A 23,830-nucleotide genomic window follows, 5' to 3' on the forward strand; every position below is an offset into this window, starting at 1 on the left:
AGGCTCAATAACTTCAAACCTCACCCACACACACTAACCACACCCTCTGACAGGCTCAATCACTTATTTTTTGCAACATTTTGTTTGATCTTTTATAAACCAAACCAAACATAGACATACAAACGACAACATCATACAAACATTAACTATATTCCACCTGCCCAGGCCCACTAGCACACGTTCCATCACATGGCCTGAAACTGCATCATGTTGTTTCTCTCAGCCCAGGCACTTTCAATATTTAAACACTAAATCATTCGATTTTTCCATCGTGTTAATGATGGCGGATTGATTGATTTCCACATTTTCTTAAGACGAATAGAGAATCGTCCAACCCATCAGGAATCTCGCTACACCCCCATATGCAATATCTTGAAATATGCTGGCTCAGTCACTTCTAATTCACCCTCTCACATGGTCCTCTGATAGGCTGGCTGCTCGCTAACCACACGCTCTGAGATGTACCTCATTTAGCAGACACTCTTATCTAGAGCAACTTACAATAGCAATTAGAGTTAAGTACCTTACTCAAGGCCACATCGACGCCTAGTCGGCTCAGGGATTTGAACCAGCAATCTTTCTGTTACTAGCCCAATCGCTAGGCTACCTGCCTTATTGTCCTCCTTTCAATCTTCTGTACATGCACAATAGACTTTAAAAGCTATAACAAATGTTTAAAGGATATAATAAATGGATACCTACTGTATCCTAACATTTAATCACCTCAGAAAGAAACACAAACTTGAAAATAACAACTTACTTGAAAGTTTCAGTAATCAAAAATGACAAATTGAAAGGGGCCAATGGCATCAAATAACAATGAAAATACTAAATAAGATTGATTCCCCAAGATAAAATAAAAACCTGGTTTTACAACCCCATTGAGGGTATTTATGTCAAATCATATTTTCGGACTAAATTGTGCCAGCAGCATACCACCCTGCATACCACTGCTGGTTTGCTTCGGAAGCTAATCAGGGTTGGTCCTGGTCAGTCCCTGGATGGGAGACCAGATGCTGCCAAAGTGGTGTTGGAGGGCCAGTAGGAGGCACTCTTTCCTCTGGTCTAAAAAATAAGTATCCTAATGCCCCAGGGCAGTGATTGGGGACACTGCCCTGTGTAGGGTGCCGTCTTTTAGATGGGACGTTAAACGGGGGTGCTGACTCACTGAGGTCATTAAAGATCCCATGGCACTTATTGTAAGAGTAGAGGTGTTAACCCCGGTGTCCTGGCTAAATTCCCAATCTGGCCCTCGAACCATCACGGTCACCTAATAATCCCCAGTTTACAATTGGCTCATTCATCCTGTAACTATTCCCCAGGTCGTTCCTGCAAATGAGAATGTGTTCTCAGTCAACTTACCTGGTAAAATAAGGGATAAATAATCAAATAAAAGTATACTACCCAAGTTATCAAAAAACATGGAACATTCCCCTTTAAAACAAACTGTCTATAGAGGTTTACATTTGAAGAGCAATTCCCATCATAAACAACACATGTAATAGTTATAGGTAATATATTTGAATGATAAAAAAAACATGAGATTCCTTCCATTAGAGACTTAAATGTTGCAATCTAATTACTGTCAAAATAAACGACCAGGTCCAGTAGTCATCATAATTGCATTTACTTCGCCCTACATGATGTCAAATCAGAATTAGATCTAAATTGAACTATCATTAGAATTCAAATAACGACACACATCAAGAAGTACTATTATGTAGAAAACTATACACAAAAAAAGAATTGGGAAAAGGCCATCAAAAAGTGGTTTGGGGTGATTAGTGGTGCTGATAATCAAAACGAGGATTTGATCCTATTACTTCATTTGTATTGCATGTCCCATACCTAGTGGTCTGGGAAGGTTAGTGGTACAGACTACGTTACATCAACAACTCTGCTATATAAAGACTTTCTGATGATTGTGTTTCCCATTCCAAGCTAAAGTGCATCTATTCTGAACAAAAATATCAACTCAACATGGAACAATTTTACTGAGTTACAGTTCATATAAGAAAATCAGTCAACTGAAATAAATTCATTAGGGCCTAATCTATGGATTTTACATGACTGAGCAGGGGCGCATTCATGGGTGGGCCTGGGAGGGCATAGGTCCACCCACATATGCCCAGCTAATCAGAATGAGTTTGTCCCCACATAAGGGCTTTATTACAGACTGAATACTCCCTAGTTTCATCAGCTGTCCTGGTGGCTGGTCTCAGATGATCCCGCAGGTGAAGAAGCCAGATCTGGAGGTCCTGGGCTGACATGGTTACACGTGGTCTGTGGTTGTGAGGCCGGTTGGATGTACTGCCAAATTCTCTAAAACAGCGTTGGAGGCGGCTTATGGTAGAGAAATTAACATAAAATTCTCTGGCAACAGCTCTGGTGGAGATTCCTACAGTCAACATGCCATTTGCACGCTACCTCAAACCTTGAGACATCTGTGGCATTGCGTTGTGTGACAAAACTGCACATTTTAGCATTGCCTTTTATTGTCGCCAGCACAAGGTGAACCTGTGTAATGATCATGCTGTTTAATCAGCTTCTTATTTATTTACTTTTCTGCTCTTTTGCACACCAGTATCTCTACCTGCACATGACCATCTGATCATTTATCACTCGTGTTAATCTGCTAAAATTGTAATTATTCGACTACCTCCTCATGCCTTTTGCACACATTGTATATAGACTCTTTCTTTGTTTTCTACTGTGTTATTGACTTGTTAATTGTTTACTCCATGTGTAACTCTGTGTTGCTGTCTGTTCACACTGCTATGCTTTATCTTGGCCAGGTTGCAGTTGTAAATGAGAACTTGTTCTCAACTAGCCTACCTGGTTAAATAAAGGTGAAATAAAATAAAATAATAAAATATGCCACACCTGTCAGGTTTATGGATTATCTTGGCAAAGGAGAAATGCTCCCTAACAGGATGTAAACAAATTTATGCACAAAGAAATAAGCTTTTTGAGCATATGGAAAATTTCTAGGAACTTTTATTTCAGCTCATGAAACATGGGACCAACACTTTACATGTTGTGTTTATATCTTTATTCAGTATTTATCTCATATGCCTATAGGAAGAATTTGCACAAAATCATTTCTACCTGCAACATCATCAAACCCTCATGAAACTGTACATTGGCACCTTGCTAATTTCACCTATTCTCTAGTAGAAGTGTGCCAAAAGGAACTCTGTAAAACCCTTCGGTCTACCTTTAGATAGATGAGCTTCCATTAGGGCTGTGTTTTCACTGCCTTACTGTGCAGTGAGGTGGTGTTGCCCCCACAGTCCACAACCTGCTACATCTCCTGGGAGAACTGCTCCGCCTGACAGGCTCGATCACTTCTAATTCGCTCCTTCACACTAACCAGGTCCTCTGATAGGCTGGCTGCACACCGACTGACTCACAATATTGATCCTGCCCTGTATATCAGTCCTTTGGGTTTGAATGAGTCCGTCTCATGATAGATATAGACAAGAACCTTACATAGACTTGGATCTGATATAGACCGTACAGTATATTAACTGCAGAGATGGGGAAAAAGAGTGGCGTGTTTATCATTGAGAGGTTGGCACAGATCTAAGATCAGCTTTGCTAAGTCTAAGCTAAATCCTAACCTTGAACATTTTTAGGGGGGAACCTAAAAAACTGACCTTAAATCACTGTATAGGGTCAACTCTTTATTGTTTTAAATGATTTTTGTTATATATATACATATATAATTTTTTTACCTACCCCTTTTTCTCCTCAATTTTGTGGTATACAATTGGTAGTTACAGTCTTGTCTCATCGCTGCAACTCCCGGACGGACTCGGGAGAGGCGAATGTCGAGAGCCGCGCGTCCTCTGCAACACGACCCAACCAAGCCGCACTGCTTCTTGACACAATGCCCACTTAACCCGGAAGCCATCCACACCAATGTGTCGGAGGAAACACCGTACACCTGACAACCGTGTCAACGTGCACTGCACCCGGCCCGGCACAGGAGTTGCTAGACCGCGATGGGACAAGGACAACCCTGCCGGCCAAACCCTCCCCTAACCCGGACGACACTGGGTCAATTGTGCACCGCCCCCATGGGTCTCCCGGTCACGGCCGGTTACGAGAATCTCTAGAGGCACAGCTGCATTGTGATGCAAGGCCTTAGGCCCCTGCACCACTGGGGAGACCCCTAATGTTTTTAATTCTTTAAACAAGTGGAATTCCACTCCCCTTTACGTGTTCTTTGAAGTTGTAATGATAGAAGTGTAGCACAGAAAGTGAGTAGCAGAATGGGGATATGAAACGCTGCCTTCAGGGGCATAACATGTGACCAGGCGGTGGCAACACAACCACTAGACCAGCCTCCTTTCTAACCTCACCCACATCCACACCTCCTCTCACTTCTCTGTTGTGTCGTGTTTTAACCCCTTGTTTTCTGTGCACTGCTGCAGCCTAACAGCACGAGAAACAGCACAGTCACCAGCCCCAAGGGAACCCCCTCTGCTGCACTGGTACACTCCTCCTTTATATATCACTCCATTTCCCTCTGTCTCTATTCAACTTCTTTCTCTCCCTTTCTCTGTCCATCTTTATGTCCTCAGTCTGTCTGTTCTTCTGTGTCTGTCTGCCTGCCTGTCTGTCTGTCTGCCTGCCTGCGTCTCTGTGTCTATCTCTCTCTATCTTCGTCTGTCTGCACTCTGCACCCATCACCAGCCACTTATTAGAAGAGATTCTGTGTGTGTGCATGTGTGTGACTGTTTGTGTGTGTGCGCCTGTGAGTATGATGAAGCTGCATGACTTGTAAGTTATGGTTCGTCAGGTTGTAGTAGCTATAAGGTGACGTAATAGAGTAGCGACAGCGGCTTACTGGTAGAAGTGCAGTCACAAGCCATCTTCCGTTTTTTTCTATTTGTGGGTGACAGTGTTGGTGTGTGTCACTCAGGTGTATGTTAATCTGTGTTCTGTTTGGCCTGCTGTGAACTGTGAATCCTTAGGACGATATGCAGGGTGGCTTTGGGTTTGATGTGGGTTCGTTTTAGGTTCTTGCTAGAGTGAGACTCGTATTTTTTGTTTCTGATATCATTTTCTTAGAGGAATTCTTTGAATAACCATTTATTTCCTTCCATTAACCCTTTGATAACCCTTTCTCAGGGGGAAATCTCTCTCTTTCTTCATTTTAACTTGTATTTTCTTCTCTCTCTCTCTTCCTCCATATCTCTTTCTCTGTCTTTTCTCTAACACCTACAACTCTGCTCTCTGTCATCCCTCTTCATCTCTCTCTCTCTGTTGTTTTCTCTCTCCCTCTCTCTTTCTTTCTCCCCTCTCTTTCTATTTCTCTGAATAGGAGCCTCAGACCACTGTTATCCATGTGGATAGGAACAAGGTACATCCTTCTTCCATCCACCCATCTTTTTCTCTCCTGCTTTCAGTTCTCTCATCCTCATCTTCTCTCGCTCTGTCCTTGGCAAGCTGGTGTGTTAGCGTATTATAGTGTGTGTGTGTCTAGCATGACTCCTGGTTGTGGAGTTTTGTGTGGGTTGTAGGTCTGGAGTGCCTGCATGCCGCAGTCATACGGACCTGAGAACAGCTGCTTAATATAACCACACTGACACAAAACTACCCACACTACATTATGTGGAGATATTTTGTCCACCACCGCCATCTTGTGGAATTAAATGGAACAGGGCTCTGTGGGTGTGCTCTATGTCTTGCCATCTGGTGGTTTCTACTGCTATAGACCACTGCATGTATGGGACAGCACACTGAATGGGGGAAACTGAGTTTGGGGTTCTCATGGTGTTTAACCATAGCACTGTATGTGTGTGTCATGATAATAGTGCGTGCGTGTGTGTGTATGTGTGTGTCTGTGTGTGTATCTAGGTTAACCTGTCACTAACATGTCTCTCTGTGTCTGCAGGATTCATCTGACAGCAACACCACTATTGAGGATGAGGATGTGAAACGTGAGTCACGCACGCACGCACACACACACACACACTACTATTATCATGAGACATGTACAAATCAAATCAAATCAAATTTTATTTGTCACATACACATGGTTAGCAGATGTTAATGCGAGTGTAGCGAAATGCTTGTGCTTCTAGTTCCGACAATGCAGTAATAACCAACAAGTAATCTAGCTTACAATTCCAAAACTACTACCTTATAGACACAAGTGTAAGGGGATAAAGAATATGTACATAAAGATATATGAATGAGTGATGGTACAGAGCGGCATAGGCAAGATACAGTAGATGGTATTGAGTGCAGTATATACATATGAGATGAGTATGTAAACAAAGTGGCATAGTTAAAGTGGCTAGTGATACATGTATTACATAAAGATGCAGTAGATGATATAGAGTACAGTATATACGTATACATATGAGATGAATAATGTAGGATATGTAAACATTATATTAGGTAGCATTGTTTAAAGTGGCTAGTGATATATTTACATTTCACATAATTTCCCATCAATTCCCACTATTAAAGTGGCTGGAGTTGAGTCAGTGTGTTGGCAGCAGCCACTCAATGTTAGTGGTGGCTGTTTAACAGTCTGATGGCCTTGAGATAGAAGCTGTTTTTCAGTCTCTCGGTCCCAGCTTTGATGCACCTGTACTGACCTCGCCTTCTGGATGATAGCGGGGTGAACAGGCAGTGGCTCGGGTGGTTGTTGTCCTTGATGATCTTTATGGCCTTCCTGTGACATCGGGTGGTGTAGGTGTCCTGGAGGGCAGGTAGTTTGCCCCCGGTGATGCGTTGTGCAGACCTCACTACCCTCTGGAGAGCCTTACGGTTGTGGGCGGAGCAGTTGCCGTACCAGGCGGTGATACAGCCCGACAGGATGCTCTCGATTGTGCATCTGTAGAAGTTTGTGAGTGCTTTTAGTGACAAGCCGAATTTCTTCAGCCTCCTGAGGTTGTCTGTGTGGGTGGACCAATTCAGTTTGTCTGTGATGTGTATGCCGAGGAACTTAAAATTTACTACCCTCTCCACTACTGTTCCATCAATGTGGATGGGGGGTGTTCCCTCTGCTGTTTCCTGAAGTCCACAATCATCTCCTTAGTTTAGTTGACGTTGAGTGTGAGGTTATTTTCCTGACACCACACTCCGAGGGCCCTCACCTCCTCCCTATAGGCCGTCTCGTCGTTGTTGGTAATCAAGCCTACCACTGTTGTGTCGTCCGCAAACTTGATGATTGAGTTGGAGGCGTGCGTGGCAACGCAGTCGTGGGTGAACAGGGAGTACAGGAGAGGGCTCAGAACGCACCCTTGTGGGGCCCCAGTGTTGAGGATCCGCGGGGTGGAGATGTTGTTGCCTACCCTCACCACCTGGGGACGGCCCGTCAGGAAGTCCAGTACCCAGTTGCAAAGGGCGGGGTCGAGACCCAGGGTCTCGAGCTTGATGACGAGCTTGGAGGGCACTATGGTGTTAAATGCCGAGCTGTAGTCGATGAACAGCATTCTCACATAGGTATTCCTCTTGTCCAGATGGGTTAGGGCAGTGTGCAGTGTGGTTGAGATTGCATCGTCTGTGGACCTATTTGGGCGGTAAGCAAATTGGAGTGGGTCTAGGGTGTCAGGTAGGGTGGAGGTGATATGGTCCTTGACTAGTCTCTCAAAGCACTTCATGATGACGGAAGTGAGTGCTACGGGGCGGTAGTCGTTTAGCTCAGTTACCTTAGCTTTCTTGGGAACAGGAACAATGGTGGCCCTCTTGAAGCATGTGGGAACAACAGACTGGGATAGGGATTGATTGAATATGTCCGTAAACACACCAGCCAGCTGGTCTGCACATGCTCTGAGGGCGCGGCTGGGGATGCCATCTGGGCCTGCAGCCTTGCGAGGTTTGACACATTTAAATGTTTTCCTCACGTCGGCTGCAGTGAAGGAGAGTCCGCATGTTTTAGTTGCGGGCCGTGTCAGTGGCACTGTATTGTCCTCAAAGCGGGCAAAAAAGTTATTTAGTCTGCCTGGGAGCAAGACATCCTGGTCCGTGACGGGGCTGGTTTTCTTTTTGTAATCCGTGATTGACTGAGACCCTGCCACATACCTCTTGTGTCTGAGCCGTTGAATTGAGATTCTACTTTGTCTCTATACTGACGCTTAGCTTGTTTGATTGCCTTGCGGAGGGAATAGTTACACTGTTTGTATTCGGTCATGTTTCCAGTCACCTTGCCCTGATTAAAAGCAGTGGTTCGGGCTTTCAGCACTATGGTTGAACACCATGAGAACACCAAACAAAGTTGAGAGAGGAAGGAGAGGCAGAAAAGAGGGAGAGTAAAGAGGAAGAAGAGAGGAAGGAGAGAAGAAGGAGAGAGTAAACAGACAGGAAGGAAAGAAGGGAAGTAGAGAAGAAGAAGAGAGGAAGGAGAGAGGAAACAAATAGGATGGAAAAAAGGGAAGTAGAGATGAAGGGGGAGGAAGTAAAGAGGACGAAGAGAGGAAGCAGACAGTGGAGTGATAGAGGGAGGGATTGAGGGAGAGGGAGGGAGGGAGGGAGTGATATAGGGAGAGGGAGGGAGGGAGTGATAGAGGGAGAGGAAGGGAGAGAGAGGGAGAGGGAAGGATAGAGGGAGAGGGAGGGAGGGATAGAGTGAGGGAGGGATAGAGGGAGAGGGAAGGAGGGATAGAGGGAGAGGGAGGGAGTGATAGAGGGAGGGTGGGATAGAGGGAGGAAGGGTGGGATAGAGGGAGAGGGGGAGGGAGGATAGAGGGTGGGATAGAGGGAGGGGGATAGAGGGAGGGGGATAGAGGGAGGGAGGGAGGGGGATGAGGGGAGTGATAGAGGGAGAGGGAGGGTGGGATAGAGGGATAGAGGGAGGGAGGGAGAGGGAGGGATGGATAGAGGGAGAGGGAGGGAGGAAGTAAGTTTTATCTAGGGACAGAAATAGCTGGATGAGCTCAACATGCCTCACACAGGAGAGGAAAGAGGAGAAAGAGAAGGAGAGGAGAGAAGGAGAGTGAGAAGGAGAAATAAGTCCTAGTGACTGTAGCCAGGTGAACTATATCTGTAGTTCTTTCTGGTGTTGAGGTTTTCATTCTCCATGGCCCTGCATAGCTCTATGGAGACCTGAGTGGCAGGACTGTATATTATGGGTATGTGTGAGTGTGTGTACCATGCTAGAGGAAGGAGTGTGTGTAAGTATACTTATACCAGGCTCAAAGGATGAGAGGGAGATAAGAGAGAGATAGATAAAAAGAGAGAATTGAAAGAGAGGATTTACCACCAAGCCGTCTGTAGAGTTACCAGAGTATGTGAGCAGAGTTGAGCAGTCAGAAATTCTGTTCATCGCTGAAGAACATCCACCTCCTTTCCAACCGCTCCGCTAAAAAACGATCTGCACTCAAAAAATACAAATAAATGCCACTCTTAATTCGCTCCATTCATTAAAATCACAATTGAACCAAAACCCATCTATTGTAACTACCTGGACCATCAGTACCATTTGGTTTTGAAGGAATGAAACCAAACCATTTGATTTGAATGAAAAGTATTTGAATAAAAATGAAAAGGTGAATGTAAGAAGCGCTTATCATTTCAAATAGGCCACATGTCGTATTAAACAGCATATCAACTCTCTAAATAGGTCAGGAGCCTGACAGGGAGCCTAAGAAGTAACAAAAATCTATTATTTAGTCTATACTGTATTACAGTGCATTCGGAAATTATTCAGACCCCTTGACTTTTTCCACATTTTGTTACGTGACAGCCTTATTCTAAAATGTATTAAATGATTTTCATCAATCTACATGCAATACTCCATCATGACAAAGCGAAAACATAAAAACAGAAATACCTTATTTACATAAGTATTTAGACCCTTTGCTATGAGACTAGAATTTGAGTTCAGGTGCATCCTGTTTCCATTAATCATCCTTGAGATGAGTCCACTCGTGGTAAATTCAATTGATTGGACATGATTTGTAAAGGCACACACCTGTCCATATAATGTCCCATAGTTGACAGTGCATGTCAGAGCAAAAACCAAGCCATGAGTTCGAAGGAAATGTCCGTAGAGCTCCGAGACAGGATTGTGTCAAGGCACAGATCTGGGGAAGGGTACCAAAAAATGTCTGCAGCATTGAAGGTCCCCAGAAACACAGTGGCCTCAATCATTCTTAAATGGAAGAAGTTTGGAAGCACTAAGACTCTTCCTAGAGCTGGCCGCACGGCCAAACTGAGCAATCGGTGGAGAAGAGCCTTGGTCAGGGAGGTGACCAAGAACCCGATGGTCACTCTGACAGAGCTCCAGAGTTTCTCTGTGGAGATGGGAGAACCTTCCAGGAGGACACCCATCTCTGCAGCACTCCACCAATCAGGCCTTTATAGTAGAGTGGCCAGGTGGAAGCCACTCCTCAGTAAAAGGCACATGACAGCCAGCTTGTAGTTTGCCAAAACGCACCTAAAGACTCTCAGACCATGAGCAAAAAGATTCTCTGGTCTGATGAAACCAAGATTGAACTATTTGGCCTAAATGCCAAGCGTCACATCTGGTGGAAACCTGGCACCATCCCTACGCTGAAGAATGGTTGTGGCAGCATCATGCTGTGGAAATGTTTTTCAGCAGGGGTGAGACTAGACAGGATCGAGGGAAAGATGAAGGGAGGAAAGTACAGAGACATCATTGATGAAAAATTGCTCCAGAGCGCTCAGGACCTCAGACCGGGGTGAAGGTTCACCTTTCAACAGGACAGCGACCCTAATAACACAGCCAAGACCCCTCAGGAGTGGCTTCAGGACAAGTCTCTGAATGTCATTGAGTGGCCCAGCCAGAGCTCGGACTTCAACACGATCAAACATCTTTGGAGAGACCTGAAAAAAGCTGTGCAGCGAGACTCGCTATTCAACCTGACAGAACTTGAGAGGATCTGCAGAGAAGAATGGGAAAAACTCCCCAAATACAGGTGTGCCAAGCTTGCGGTGTCAAACCCAAGAAGACTCGAGGCTGTAATCGCAACAAAGTACTGAGGAAAGGGTCTGAATACTTACAGTTGAAGTCGGAAGTTTACATACACTTAGAAGCTTCTGATAGGCTAATTGACATTATTTGAGTCAATTGGAGTTGTACCTGTGGATGTATTTCAAGGCCTACCTTCAAACTCAGTGTCATTAAAACTCGTTTTTCAACCACTCCACAAATTTCTTGTTAACAACTATAGTTTTGTCAAGTGGGTTAGGGTATCTACTTTGTACATGATACAAGGAATTCCAACAATTGTTTACAGAGATTATTTCACTTATAATTCACTGTATCAGAATTCCAGTGGGTCAGAAGTTTACATACACAAGTTGACTGTGCCTTTATGTAACAGTATAACTTTAGACCGCCCCCTCGCCCATACCCGGGTGCGAACCAGGGACGCTCTGCACACATCAACAACAGTCACCCCCTCGAAGCATCGTTACCCATTGCTCCACAAAAGCGGCCCTTGCAGAGCAAGGGGAACTACTAATTCAAGGTCTCAGAGCAAGTGACGTCACCGATTGAAACGCTATTTAGCGCGCACCGCTAACTAAGCTAGCCGTTTCACATCCGTTACATTTAAACAGCTTGGAAAATTCCAGGAAATGACGCCATGGCTTTAGAAGCTTCTGATAGATAGCTTCTAATTGACATTATTTGAGTCAATTGGAGGTGTACCTGTGGATGTATTTCAAGGCCTATCTTCAAACTCAGTGCCTCTTTGCTTGACATCATGGGAAAATCAAAAGAAATCAGCCAAGACCTCAGAAAAGAAATTGTAGACCTCCACAAGTCTGGTTCATCCTTGGGAGCAATTTCCAAACGCCTGAAGGTACCACATTCATCTGTACAAATAATAGTATGCAAGTATAAACACCATGGGACTACGCAGCCGTCATACCACTCAGGAAGGAGACGTGTCTCCTAGAGATAAATGTACTTTGGTGTGAAAAGTGCAAATCAATCACAGAACAATAACAAAGGGCCTTGTGAAGATGCTGGAGGAAACAGGTAAAGAAGTATCTATATCCACAGTAAAACGAGTCCTATATCGACATAACCTGAAAGGCCGCTCAGCAAGGAACAAGCCACTGCTCCAAAACCGCTATAAAAAAGCCAGACTACGGTTTTCAACTGCACATGGGGACAAAGATCATACTTTTTGGAGAAATGTTCTCTGGTCTGATGAAACAAAAATAGAACTGTTTGGCCATAATGACCATCATTATGTTTGGAGGAAAGGGGGGAGGCTTGCAAGCCAAAGAACACCATCCCAACCGTGAAGCACGGGGGTGGCAGCATCATGTTGTGGGGGTGCTTTGCTGCAGGAGGGTCTGGTGCACTTCACAAAATAGATGGCATCATGAGGAATGGAAAATGATGTGGATATATTGAAGCAACATCTCAAGACATCAGTCAGGAAGTTAAAGCTTGGTCGCAAATGGTTCTTCCAAATGGACAATGACCCCAAGCTTGCTTCCAAAGTTGTGGCAAAATGGCTTAAGGACAACAAAGTCATGGTATTGGAGCGGCCATCACAAAGCCCTGACCTCAATCCCATAGAACATTTGTGCGCAGAACTGAAAAAGCGTGTGCGAGCAAGGAAGCCTACAAACCTGACTCAGTTGCACCAGCTCTGTCAGGAGGAATGGGCCAAAATTCACCCAATTTATTGTGGGAAGCTTGTGGAAGGCTACCCGAAACGTTTGACCCAAGTTAAGCAATTTAAAGGCAATGCTACCAAATACTAATTGAGTGTATGTAAACTTCTAACTCGCTGGGAATGTGATGAAAGAAATAAAAGCTGAAATAAATAATTCTCTCTACAATTATTCCGACATTTCACATTCTCAAATTAATGTGGTGATCCTAACTGACCTAAGACATGGAATTTTTACTTGGATTAAATGTCAGGAATTATGAAAAACTGAGTTTAAATGTATTTGTCTAAGGTGTATGTAAACTTCCGACCTTAACTACATGTAAATATAATATTTCCTGTCTTTTTTTTTATACATATGTATTTGTAAGATACTTATTTGCATAAAATGGACAGAGACCAGTCTCAAAATCAATTATTAGTGTTTATTCTCGAGAGTACTGATCATAACACAATGTACATTGGTTTATATAACATTTTGTCATAGCGTTTTGAATGCTGCTCCTCCTTCTCTCCGATATAATGGAAATATAGTTCACAAGCCTTCCCACATTGTCTGCCACCTCTCCCCTCCCTGGGTAGAGACAGGATGTCCTGTAAGGAACACAGCATTCCAGCCAGTCTGACGATAGCTCCATTCGTTTCTAACAAGGAATAGACAGTCCTTCTAATTCTGAACGAAAACTACACACATTACATTCAGTACTATGATTATAATAAGATTCATACATCCATACAGTAACATAGTAGTATTCTGTTTAGTCATAGTTCTGATTTTAAATGTATCCATAATTTAGTCATTATTCATAAAAATCCCTTAACACCTACAAAGAAATACATTGTGAAGCACTAGGCTGGTAGGGACATAAAGTGTTTAGCATTTAAGCAACAGTTTGTTGTATTAAATCATTAAAGTCTATAAATTGCGCATATACTGTGGTCTGCGACTGACTTAGAATTAAATACAAATTAAATGTAAAATGCCTTATTTGGCTCAGTCAACAGTGCCTTTGAAACACGAGTTTGGCCAAAGCCTGGGGCTTCATGCTCATGCGATGGTGCCTGTAAAGTAGGCCTGCAGTAGAGAATATCCTTTCAGCACTTGCAGAGCCGCTGGGGATTCTAAATCCCCTTTGAGCCACTCTTGCCAGGCTGGGCAGAGATGCAGAGTTGTTTATTTTACGTTTTTCAATAGGTAGTCTTATACGTTCGTGGGAAAAAGTGGGAATATTTCAGGCCTATTGGGCCAAAATAAATTACGGCCCATTGTATAGATAATAGAAAAAGAATGTACGAAAGTTTTAGGAGATGAGATTTTTGGTTTATAAATACTTTGCTACAATGACACACTTAGCTAGCCTCGTTCCCTTCTTTTAGCATGTACACGTAGTAAGTACACTGTCATGCATTTCAGATGTGTCCTTAGAGATTCCACAATGATTATTTAGTTGTGGACACCACATCACTCCCTCTCTTGCTCTTGGTCCTCATCTTTGTAAGTCACCTTGATTTTGCACCTGTGTGTTTTATCAGTTTCTTTATGAAAATATTTAGTAGCTAAAGCAAGTGGCTCTAGCAGCACACAAGTAGACTACAAATGCATGCTGGGCCGGGGGCGTGCCCTGAGCTAATGAAGTGAGAGCTGCTGCAGCAAAATTGGAGTCGACGTTCCTGCCTTTGGGAATCTTGCTCTGCGAAATTTGTGGCAAAACCATTTTATTGTTCCCAACCCATGTTCACTCTGTTATTGGTTCCCCCTGCAGTGCGAAAACAGGAGATTATCAAGATCACTGAGCAGCTGATTGAAGCTGTCAACAATGGAGACTTTGAGGCCTATGCGTGAGTACACTACAACTCTCAGCCTGCCCCTCACCAGAGTACTGTAACTCCCAGCCTGCCCCTCACCATAACACTAAAACTCCTAGTCTGCCCCAAATTTTACCCTAAAACTACGGCTGACATTTGACCTCTGCTAAACTGCACTGACCTACACCTTTATACTCTAAATATTGTAGCAGGGATGATAGCCTGCAACTCAAATCACCATAACACTACATCTCCCAGCATGCACCTCACTATCTCGCTACAACTACGGAGGTTCCAAACTGAGATTCTTTGGTTGCTCTTTTAGTCTGAGCTCAGATGATGTGTTGTGAAACAATGTGATGTGTTGAGCTTGTTGTGTTTGTTGTGTAGTGACACTATGTTGTAAAGTGTTGTGTTCTTTGTTTTCAACAGGAAGATCTGTGACCCATGTCTGACGTCATTTGAGCCAGAGGCCCTGGGGAACCTAGTGGAGGGCATGGACTTCCACCGGTTCTACTTCGACAACCGTAAGACAACCATTACACAACGTTAAGAAAATCACTACACAACTCTAACACAACCACGACAAAACCATTACACAACTATAGCACAACATTAAGACAACCACTACACAACCATTGCACAACTATAACACAATCTTAAGACTACTAAACAACCATTACACAACTATAACACAGGCTTAAGACAACCACTACACAACCTTAAAATAACCATTACATGACTATTATACAACCATAAACTATCTGTTCTCTCCTTTCTCAGTCCTGTCTAAGAACAGTAAGCCCATCCATACCACAATCCTCAACCCTCACGTCCACCTGATTGGTGAAGACGCCGCCTGCATCGCCTACATACGCCTCACGCAATTCGTCGACGGCACTGGCCGCCCATGCTCCAGCCAATCAGAGGAGACGAGGGTGTGGCATCGCCGAGAGAGCAAGTGGCAGAATGTTCACTTCCACTGCTCTGGAGCACCGGCCGCACCGCTGCAGCAGTGAACTGGTACACACACACACCAGCACGCACTCACTGTTACTAACACACACACTCATTCATTCACACGCACACCCACAGCTACACACACGCACACCCACAGCCAGCACGCACTCACACACACACACACACATTCACACACACACAGCTACACACACACACACACACACACACACACACACACACACACACACACACACACACACACACAGTTACACACACACACACCCACAGCTACACACACACACACACACACACACTTCAGAGCTTGACAGTTATTGTTTCCAGAGTTGCTGTTAAACCTAGAATGCTTTTTTTTGTCTTCCAGGAGGAGTGAGAGAGAGAGAGAGAGAGGAAATGAGGATGGAGAGAGAGAGAGGAAAGGAGGATGGGGAGAGAGGAGAGGAAAGGAGGATGGAGAGAGGGAGAGAGAGAGGTGAGGGAGGATGGAGAGTGAGAGGTGAGGGAGGGAGGATGGAGAGTGAGAGAGATAGAGGTGAGGGAGGGAGGATGGAGAGTGAGAGAGGTGAGGGGGATAGAAAGAGATGGAGAGAGAGAGGTGAGGGAGGATGGAGAGAGATGGAGAGAGAGAGAGAGATGGGAGAGGGATGGAGAGAGAGAGAAAAGGAGGATGAGCGAGAGAGACAGGAAAGGAGGATGGAGAGAGAGAGGAGAGGAGGATGGAGAGAGGAAAGGAGGATGGAGAGAGAGAGAGTTGGAGAGAGAGAGAGAGAGAGAGAGAGAGAGAGAGAGAGAGAGAGGGATGGGAGAGGGATGGAGAGAGAGAGAAAAGGAGGATGAGAGAGAGAGAGACAGGAAAGGAGGATGGAGAGAGAGAGGAGAGGAGGATGGAGAGAGGAAAGGAGGATGGAGAGAGAGACAGGAAAGGAGGATGGAGAGAGAGAGGAGAGGAGGATGGAGAGAGGAAAGGAGGATGGAGAGAGAGAGAGTTGGAGAGTGAGAGAGAGAGAGAGAGAGAGAGGGATGGGAGAGGGATGGAGAGAGAGAGAAAAGGAGGATGAGAGAGAGAGACAGGAAAGGAGGATGGAGAGAGAGAGGAGAGGAGGATGGAGAGAGGAAAGGAGGATGGAGAGAGAGAGAGAGTTGGAGAGTGAGAGAGAGAGGAAAGGAGGATGGGGAGTGAGAGGGATAGGGATGGAGAGAGAGAGAGTTGGAGAGTGAGAGAGAGGAAAGGAGGATGGGGAGTGAGAGGGAGAGGGATGGAGAGAGAGAAAGAGAGAGGAAAAGAGGATGGAGAGAGAGAGGGATGGAGAGAGAGAGAGGGGAGGGAGAGGGGTGGAGAGAGGAGAGGGAGAGGGATGGAGAGGAAGATGGAGAGAGAGAGAGAGGAAAGGAGGATGGAGAGAGATGGAGAGTGAGAAAGAGAGGAAAAGATGATGGAGAGAGAGAGGAAAGGAGGGTGGAGAGAGAGAGAGGAAAGGAGGATGGAGAGAGAGAGAGAGAGGAAATGAGGATGAGAGAGAGAGAGGAAAGGAGGGTGGAGAGAGAGAGAGGAAAGGAGGATAGAGAGAGAGAGAGAGAGAGATGAGGATGGAGAGAGAGAGAGGAAAGGAGGATGGGGAGAGAGGAGAGGAAAGGAGGATGGGGAGAGAGGAGAGGAAAGGAGGATGGAGAGAGGGAGAGAGAGAGAGGTGAGGGAGAATAGAGAGAGATGGAGAGTGAGAGAGAGGTGAGGGAGGATGGAGAGAGATGGAGAGTGAGAGAGAGGGGAGATGGAGAGCCTGTTCTCCCTCCCTCTATTGCTACAGCTCTTCTTACTAACCAGTGCACACTACTGCAACTTAACAACACACAGCCTCAACTCCTCCTGGACACACACACACACACACACACACACACACAAGCTGCAGCAACGACTATCACTGCAACCATATCATCCAATACAAATGGCAACACACTCAAACCTTCAGTCCAGTACTCTCCCTCTGCTGTAGACCCACCCCTGGCGCAGATACATATAGGATCTACAGTTTAAATCAAGTTTATTACTGTGTTATTGTTTGTATTATTACTATTACTACTACTATTGTTGTTGTTGTTATTATTATTATTGATGCAAGTAAGTTGTTGTTGTTATAATGAAAGTGTACAATGTCTTTAATGGTCCAGTTGATTCTCTTTAAAGGGGTTTGTTCCTCTTGTTAAAGACAAGCATGACTTCTCCAGTGTTATTTCCCAGTGAGTGTTAGTTGAGTTGTGCTCCTCCAGTAAAGTCTAATTCATACCGTACGCAACCCAATAACACAAATTAACCAAGCAAAATGGCGTTGAGTTAAAAATACGGGGATTCATTTTGATTTCTGTTTTATTTTCGCTATGCAAGTAACGTCTGTTTTCCCAGTTGCGTACTTGCGCAAAGTTTAAGTTAGGCTTAAGGCTGCTTCCTGCCTGGCGTATGAACTGATACACATTGTATAAACCAACAGGATTAGTGCAGTTGTGCGTTTTTGCTACAGTTTTAAATATGGAAACAGCCTACCCTCTGATGATGAACCATATGCACCACCCTCCCCCTTCCCCTTCGGGGAGTGAAGATGAGCCAAGTCGATACAGCATGACCGTTGTATATTGTTGTTCTTATACTTGATTCTCTATGTGTTGAGCATTGCATATAGTCACTGATGATACAACAATACATTTGAAATGATTACACACTGTATTGTACAACTACAGTTTCATTGTGGTGACTATACTGCATTTATTTGCATGAAAATGGAAACATGACGATAAAATTGGTGTTATTGTTTGTTGTCTGGATTTTTTACTGAATGCTGGTGAACTATGACCTCCTATGTCCAACTAACTTTTCCTAACTTTGGAATGTGCATAAAATTATTTTTGTCTGGAGAGTGTATACTGATGATGATGATGATGATGATGATGATGATGATGATGATGATGATGACGGTGATGATGATGATGATGATGACGGTGATGATGATGATTGTAAAACATGCTTTTGAACAGGCTCTACTGCTGAGGCAGAGTGGGCAGGTCACTAAAAGTGTTTCATATGGTTATTGATGGGATTTCATTGTGAACAGATATAGTACCTATATATATCCAGGGGCCTCATTTATAAAATGTTTGTATGTAAACATCTGATCGTGAATCGCGTATGACAGAATCCACATCAACAATGTGATAAAAATATGCAATTTACATAGATTTTGCATGAAGTTTTGTGAATTATATATATTTATATTTTTTTGTGACCAACTTTATTTATAAGTGTATACATTATATAAACAGAATGTCATCATATTGTAAGAAATGATTGTACAATTGTATGATCACAGAAATGTTCTATAATAATGTTATATAATAACTAAGAACATTTGATAAATGAGGTCACTGGTCCACAGGGTGTGTACCAGTATTATGTGTCCCTCCCTCCCTCCCTGTTGACTTGCCTTGCTGTCTCTCAGTGCACTTAAAAGACAATTCCACACAAAAACTGTCATTAGTCCATTGTTGACATCGTCCCAAAAAGTTTTGCTTGTCAGCAATGACGTTTTCAAGATATGTAACTTTCAAAATACAGAAATCATCACCATATGATGCATTTTTCATCATACAAAACGCATCATATGGTGATGATTTCTGTCATTTAAAAGTTACATATCTTGAACTCTAGGGGGAGTCACCATACACACTGAAGCACAGCACCTTCCATGTTGGGTGGAAAATTAGGGCTGAGCACCTTCCATCTACAATGTTGGGTTGAAAATTAGGGCTGAGCACCTTCCATGTTGGGTGGAAAATTAGGGCTGAGCACCTTCCATCTACAATGTTGGGTTGAAAATTAGGGCTGAGCACCTTACATGTTGGGTTGAAAATTAGGGCTGAGCACCTTACATGTTGGGTTGAAAATTAGGGCTGAGCACCTTACATGTTGGGTTGAAAATTAGGGCTGAGCACCTTCCATCTACAATGTTGGGTTGAAAATTAGGGCTGAGCACCTTCCATGTTGGGTTGAAAATTAGGGCTGAGCACCTTACATGTTGGGTTGAAAATTAGGGCTGAGCACCTTCCATGTTGGGTTGAAAATTAGGGCTGAGCACCTTACATGTTGGGTTGAAAATTAGGGCTGAGCACCTTCCATCTACAATGTTGGGTTGAAAATTAGGGCTGAGCACCTTCCATCTACAATGTTGGGTTGAAAATTAGGGCTGAGCACCTTACATCTACAATGTTGGGTGGAAAATTAGGGCTGAGCACCTTACATGTTGGGTTGAAAATTAGAGCTTGTCCCTAAGACTTGCCCTGGCATACACACACTTTAAAACTAGAGTCCTTAATTGTTACAGCCATTTTTTGACTTATAAATTCGTAAATGATGTAAAGCCATTGATTGTTGAAGAATATAACTTATAAATGCCTCATGAGCTTAGTTCAACTGTCGTGCCCCATCAGAACCCAACATATAAGCTTGTTTTACTCCCATGTTTGTAATCAATGTAAACAAACAATGTAAAGCCATGGTCAAAACTATAATTTTGAAATCGTGGATGATCAGTCCTTGAATCCAAGTCTCTGTCTGTGAGTTTGAGAGTGGTTACATTTCTCCAGGTCCATCCCTCAGAATTTTACCTAAACAAAGGAAGAAGGAACAGGCCCATTCCTCAGTATTTTACCTAAACAAAGGAAGAAGGAACAGGCCCATTCCTCAGTATTTTACCTAAAAAAAGGAAGAAGGAACAGGTCCATTCCTCAGTATTTTACCTAAACAAAGGAAGAAGGAACAGGCCCATTCCTCAGTATTTTACCTAAACAAAGGAAGAAGGAACAGGCCCATTCCTCAGTATTTTACCTAAACAAAGGAAGAAGGAACAGGCCCATTCCTCAGTATTTTACCTAAACAAAGGAAGAAGGAACAGGCCCATTCCTCAGTATTTTACCTAAACAAAGGAAGAAGGAACAGGCCCATTCCTCAGTATTTTACCTAAACAAAGGAAGAAGGAACAGGCCCATCCCTCAGTATTTTACCTAAACAAAGGAAGAAGGAACAGGCCCATTCCTCAGTATTTTACCTAAACAAAGGAAGAAGGAACAGAGGCAGGGTGTCACTTTGTTTCAACTAAAGATGATATTTTTCAGGCCTCAGTCACACACAGGGTCATACACTGCATGTATTCCTGGCAGTCCTCCCCCTGTGTAGTCTCAGTAACAGGATCAGTGCTAATCAGGCCAGCTAACAACGTCAGAATGAGGTCACTCAGAGAGGTGGCATTACCTCACACGGCCATTGGTGAAATTAAGACTGTGTTTGTGTTCATCTTAGCACACTGGTTGCTGTTAGTCCTAACCTTCATTTTAACTCTCCTCTGAGGGCTTGCCATCATATCATCCACTTTCACTTTCACACACACTTGTTGTCGTGGCCGAGTGGCTAAGGCGATGGACTAGAAATCCATTGGGATATTCCCACACTTTCACAAGATGACTTTGTAAACATGAATCCAATATGACGATGAATTCTGTTCTTCCAGTGAGCATTCCTTGTGTTGTGTAACAGTGTTGAGGTGTTATCAATATGTTACCAATAAAGAGAACTCCTGTCAATGCCAGCTGTGTCTCTCTGTATGTCTATTATACCTTGTTCCTTCCAGCTGACACACACACACACACACACAGTTGACTCCTATTGGGAGCAGAATAAGCACAATTGGCTGCAACCTAGGGCCAGGCTTATCAGCATGTGTGTGTCACTGTGTGTGCTGACAGATACAGTATATCATTAGTGGATAAGATAAGGACAGACCAGGAAACATCTGCCTTTGTTTCTGTTATGGGACTTATATGACTAAATGATGTATACATTTAACGTAGAACTATAACTAAACAGAATACTACCCTGTCACTGTATGAATCGTATTATAATCATAACACTGAATAGAATGTGTGTAGTTTTAGTTCTGAATTAGAACAAAGACTTTCTGTTCCTTGTTAGAACCGAATGGAGCTATCGTCAGACCGGCTGGAATACTGTGTTCCTTACAGGACATTCTGTCCCCACCCAGGGAGGGGAGAAACCTTGGGCTTGTAGTAGATTGTTTAATTAACAGTTGGCAGACAATGTGAGAAGGCTTATGAACTATATTGCCATTGTATCTGAGAGGAGGAGGGACATTTATGATGAAATGTGAGGTATATAAACCAATGTACATGGTATTATGAGCAGAGCTCTCGAGAATAACTGCTATTGGTTAAAGTTAATGACTGGTCTCTGTCTATTTTATGTAAATAAGAACCTTACAAATTCTTATAAACGGACAGAGTGTTTTAATTGAATTGGTTAATGAACACATAGGAACTAAATTCCTCTAACAGTTTCTCAACCAGGGACAAAGTTCCCCGTAAACCTCTCTAACACTATCACTCTACCACTGAGAGAGGTATGCGCATGTGTGTGCATTTGTGTGAGGGTGTGTTCATGCATGAGCGTACCACAATGTGTGTTCTATGTGTACTGCACAGAGAGAGAGAGAGTGTGTGTGTGTGTGTGTGTGTGTGTGTGTGTGTGTGTGTGTGTGTGTGTGTGTGTGTGTGTGTGTGTGTGTGTGTGTGTGTGTGTGTGTGTGTGTGTGTGTGTGTGTGTGTGTGTGTGTGTGTGTGTGTGTGTGTGTGTGTGTGTGTGTGTGTGTGTGTTGTAGGTAGGTTTGTAATATCACATGACTCATTAACTGGAATGGAACAGTGAATGCCAGCCAGAGTTTAGTGCTGGTAGTGCTTTCCTGCAGTCAAAAGACCTAGTGGCTTCATGGGTGGAATGGTATTCATATGTTTCATAATTAATAAACATTGTTTTAAAAACTGCTATGTCAAACAGGTTTGTTATATTTTAGTCTTCTGTGATGTATATAAAGTGTAATATTGGGATGCAAACTCAACATTTTATACATTTCAACTGTATATCTGACATGGTACATGTGTCTTCTTTTTCTAAGCCCACAACCATGTGTGTGAGGTGTATAGTTTTGTTTCAAAGTAGATTTGTTTAAGACTACAAAGAAACACTCTGTGTGACCCTGATTTAGCCCACTGCAGTAAAAGGGTACTAAAATGGAAAGACTCAAAACACCATCATTGCGTAGTGAAACCATGAGAAGTAGTGTACCTAAGCTGAGATCTGGTGTTTGGAGGGTGTTTGAATGTAAACCCAATGGACATGTTCTGATTCACTGAATGGATTTCAAAACAGAATGGAAGTACTCTGAAACACCCAAAGTGGTTCTTCATTCTGAATCATTGTGTTTTTAAGAGAGGTTTGTGAAAACACTTTTTGGTGTTTCAGTGCATGTAAAAGACATCATCAAAATACAAAAATAATGTTTTGGCAGACTGTCTCTCTCCAACAATAAGATGCTTTATAACATAAATATTGATTGATGCTGATTTTCTGTCCATATTGTGATTAATATTGGAAAGAAGACACTGGTAATTTAAAAAGTTTCCTAGGGTAGACTTTGCATTAATTATAGGCTACAAATCAAGTAAAATGTTATTGGTCACATGCAGATGTTATTGCGAGTGTAGTGAAATGCTTGTGGTTCTAGATCCGACAGTGTAGCAGTATCTACAAGGTAATATCTAACAATTCCACAATGAAACCTAATATCTAACGAATTCCACAACAAAACCTAATACACACAATCTAGCAAAGGAATGGGATGGGATGAGAATATATAAGTATAAAATATATGGATGAGCAGTGACAGAGCGGCTAAGATGCAATAGATAGTAAAGAATGGATAGTAAAGGATACAGTATACATTATATATATGAGATGAGTAATGTGAGATATGTAAACATTCTTAAAGTGGCATTATTAAAGTGACTGGTGTTCCATTTATTAAAGTGGCCAATGATATCAAGTCTGTAGGTAGGCAGCCGCCTCTCTGTGCTAGTGGTGGCTGTTTAACAATCTGATGGCCTTGAGATAGAAGCTGTTTTTCAATCTCTCTGTCCCAGCTTTTTTGCACCTATACTGACCTCGCCTTCTGGATGGAAGTGGGGTGAACAGGTTGTGGCTTAGGTGGTTATTGTCCTTGATGATCTTTTTTGCCTTCCTGTGACATTGGGTGTTGTAGGTGACCTGGAGGGCAGGTAGTTTTCCCCCAGTGATGCATTGTGCAGACCGCACCACCCTCTGGAAAGCCCTGCAGTTGTGGGCGGTTCAGTTGCCGTACCAGGCAGTGATACAGCCCGACAGGATGCTCTCAATTGTGCACCTGTAAAAGTTAGTGAGGGTTTTCGGTGACAAGCCAGGCCCATTGTGACATCATAAATAATGTTATAATCCAAATGTTTAGGGCTATGTAAGATAACAAGAGGTAGTGTGTAAAGTGGGCCTTCATCACTTGTTT

The 23,830-nt window shown here is 43.4% G+C and overlaps 1 protein-coding gene across 15 annotated transcripts in view; it reads left to right on the forward strand.

The window, feature by feature from the left end:
• Positions 1–15,810, forward strand: part of LOC112219901 (calcium/calmodulin-dependent protein kinase type II subunit beta) — a 57,853-nt gene extending 42,043 nt beyond the window's left edge. For 5 of the 15 annotated variants that reach the window (XM_042302540.1, XM_042302541.1, XM_042302543.1 and 2 more), the window contains 4 exons: positions 5,906–5,951; positions 14,384–14,459; positions 14,859–14,953; positions 15,210–15,520. In XM_042302540.1, coding sequence (XP_042158474.1) covers positions 5,906–5,951; positions 14,384–14,459; positions 14,859–14,953; positions 15,210–15,445 — 453 coding nt within the window. In that variant the 3' untranslated portion in view covers positions 15,446–15,520. Of the gene's footprint in view, positions 1–4,439; positions 4,500–5,332; positions 5,372–5,905; positions 5,952–14,383; positions 14,461–14,858; positions 14,954–15,209; positions 15,521–15,768 lie in introns of those variants that run through there. The other 10 variants (XM_042302532.1, XM_042302537.1, XM_042302534.1 and 7 more) reach the window with 5 other exon arrangements.
• Positions 15,811–23,830: the final 8,020 nt, after the last annotated feature.

This window comes from Oncorhynchus tshawytscha, linkage group LG20 (assembly GCF_018296145.1).
Source record: "Oncorhynchus tshawytscha isolate Ot180627B linkage group LG20, Otsh_v2.0, whole genome shotgun sequence".
NCBI lineage: Eukaryota > Metazoa > Chordata > Actinopteri > Salmoniformes > Salmonidae > Oncorhynchus > Oncorhynchus tshawytscha.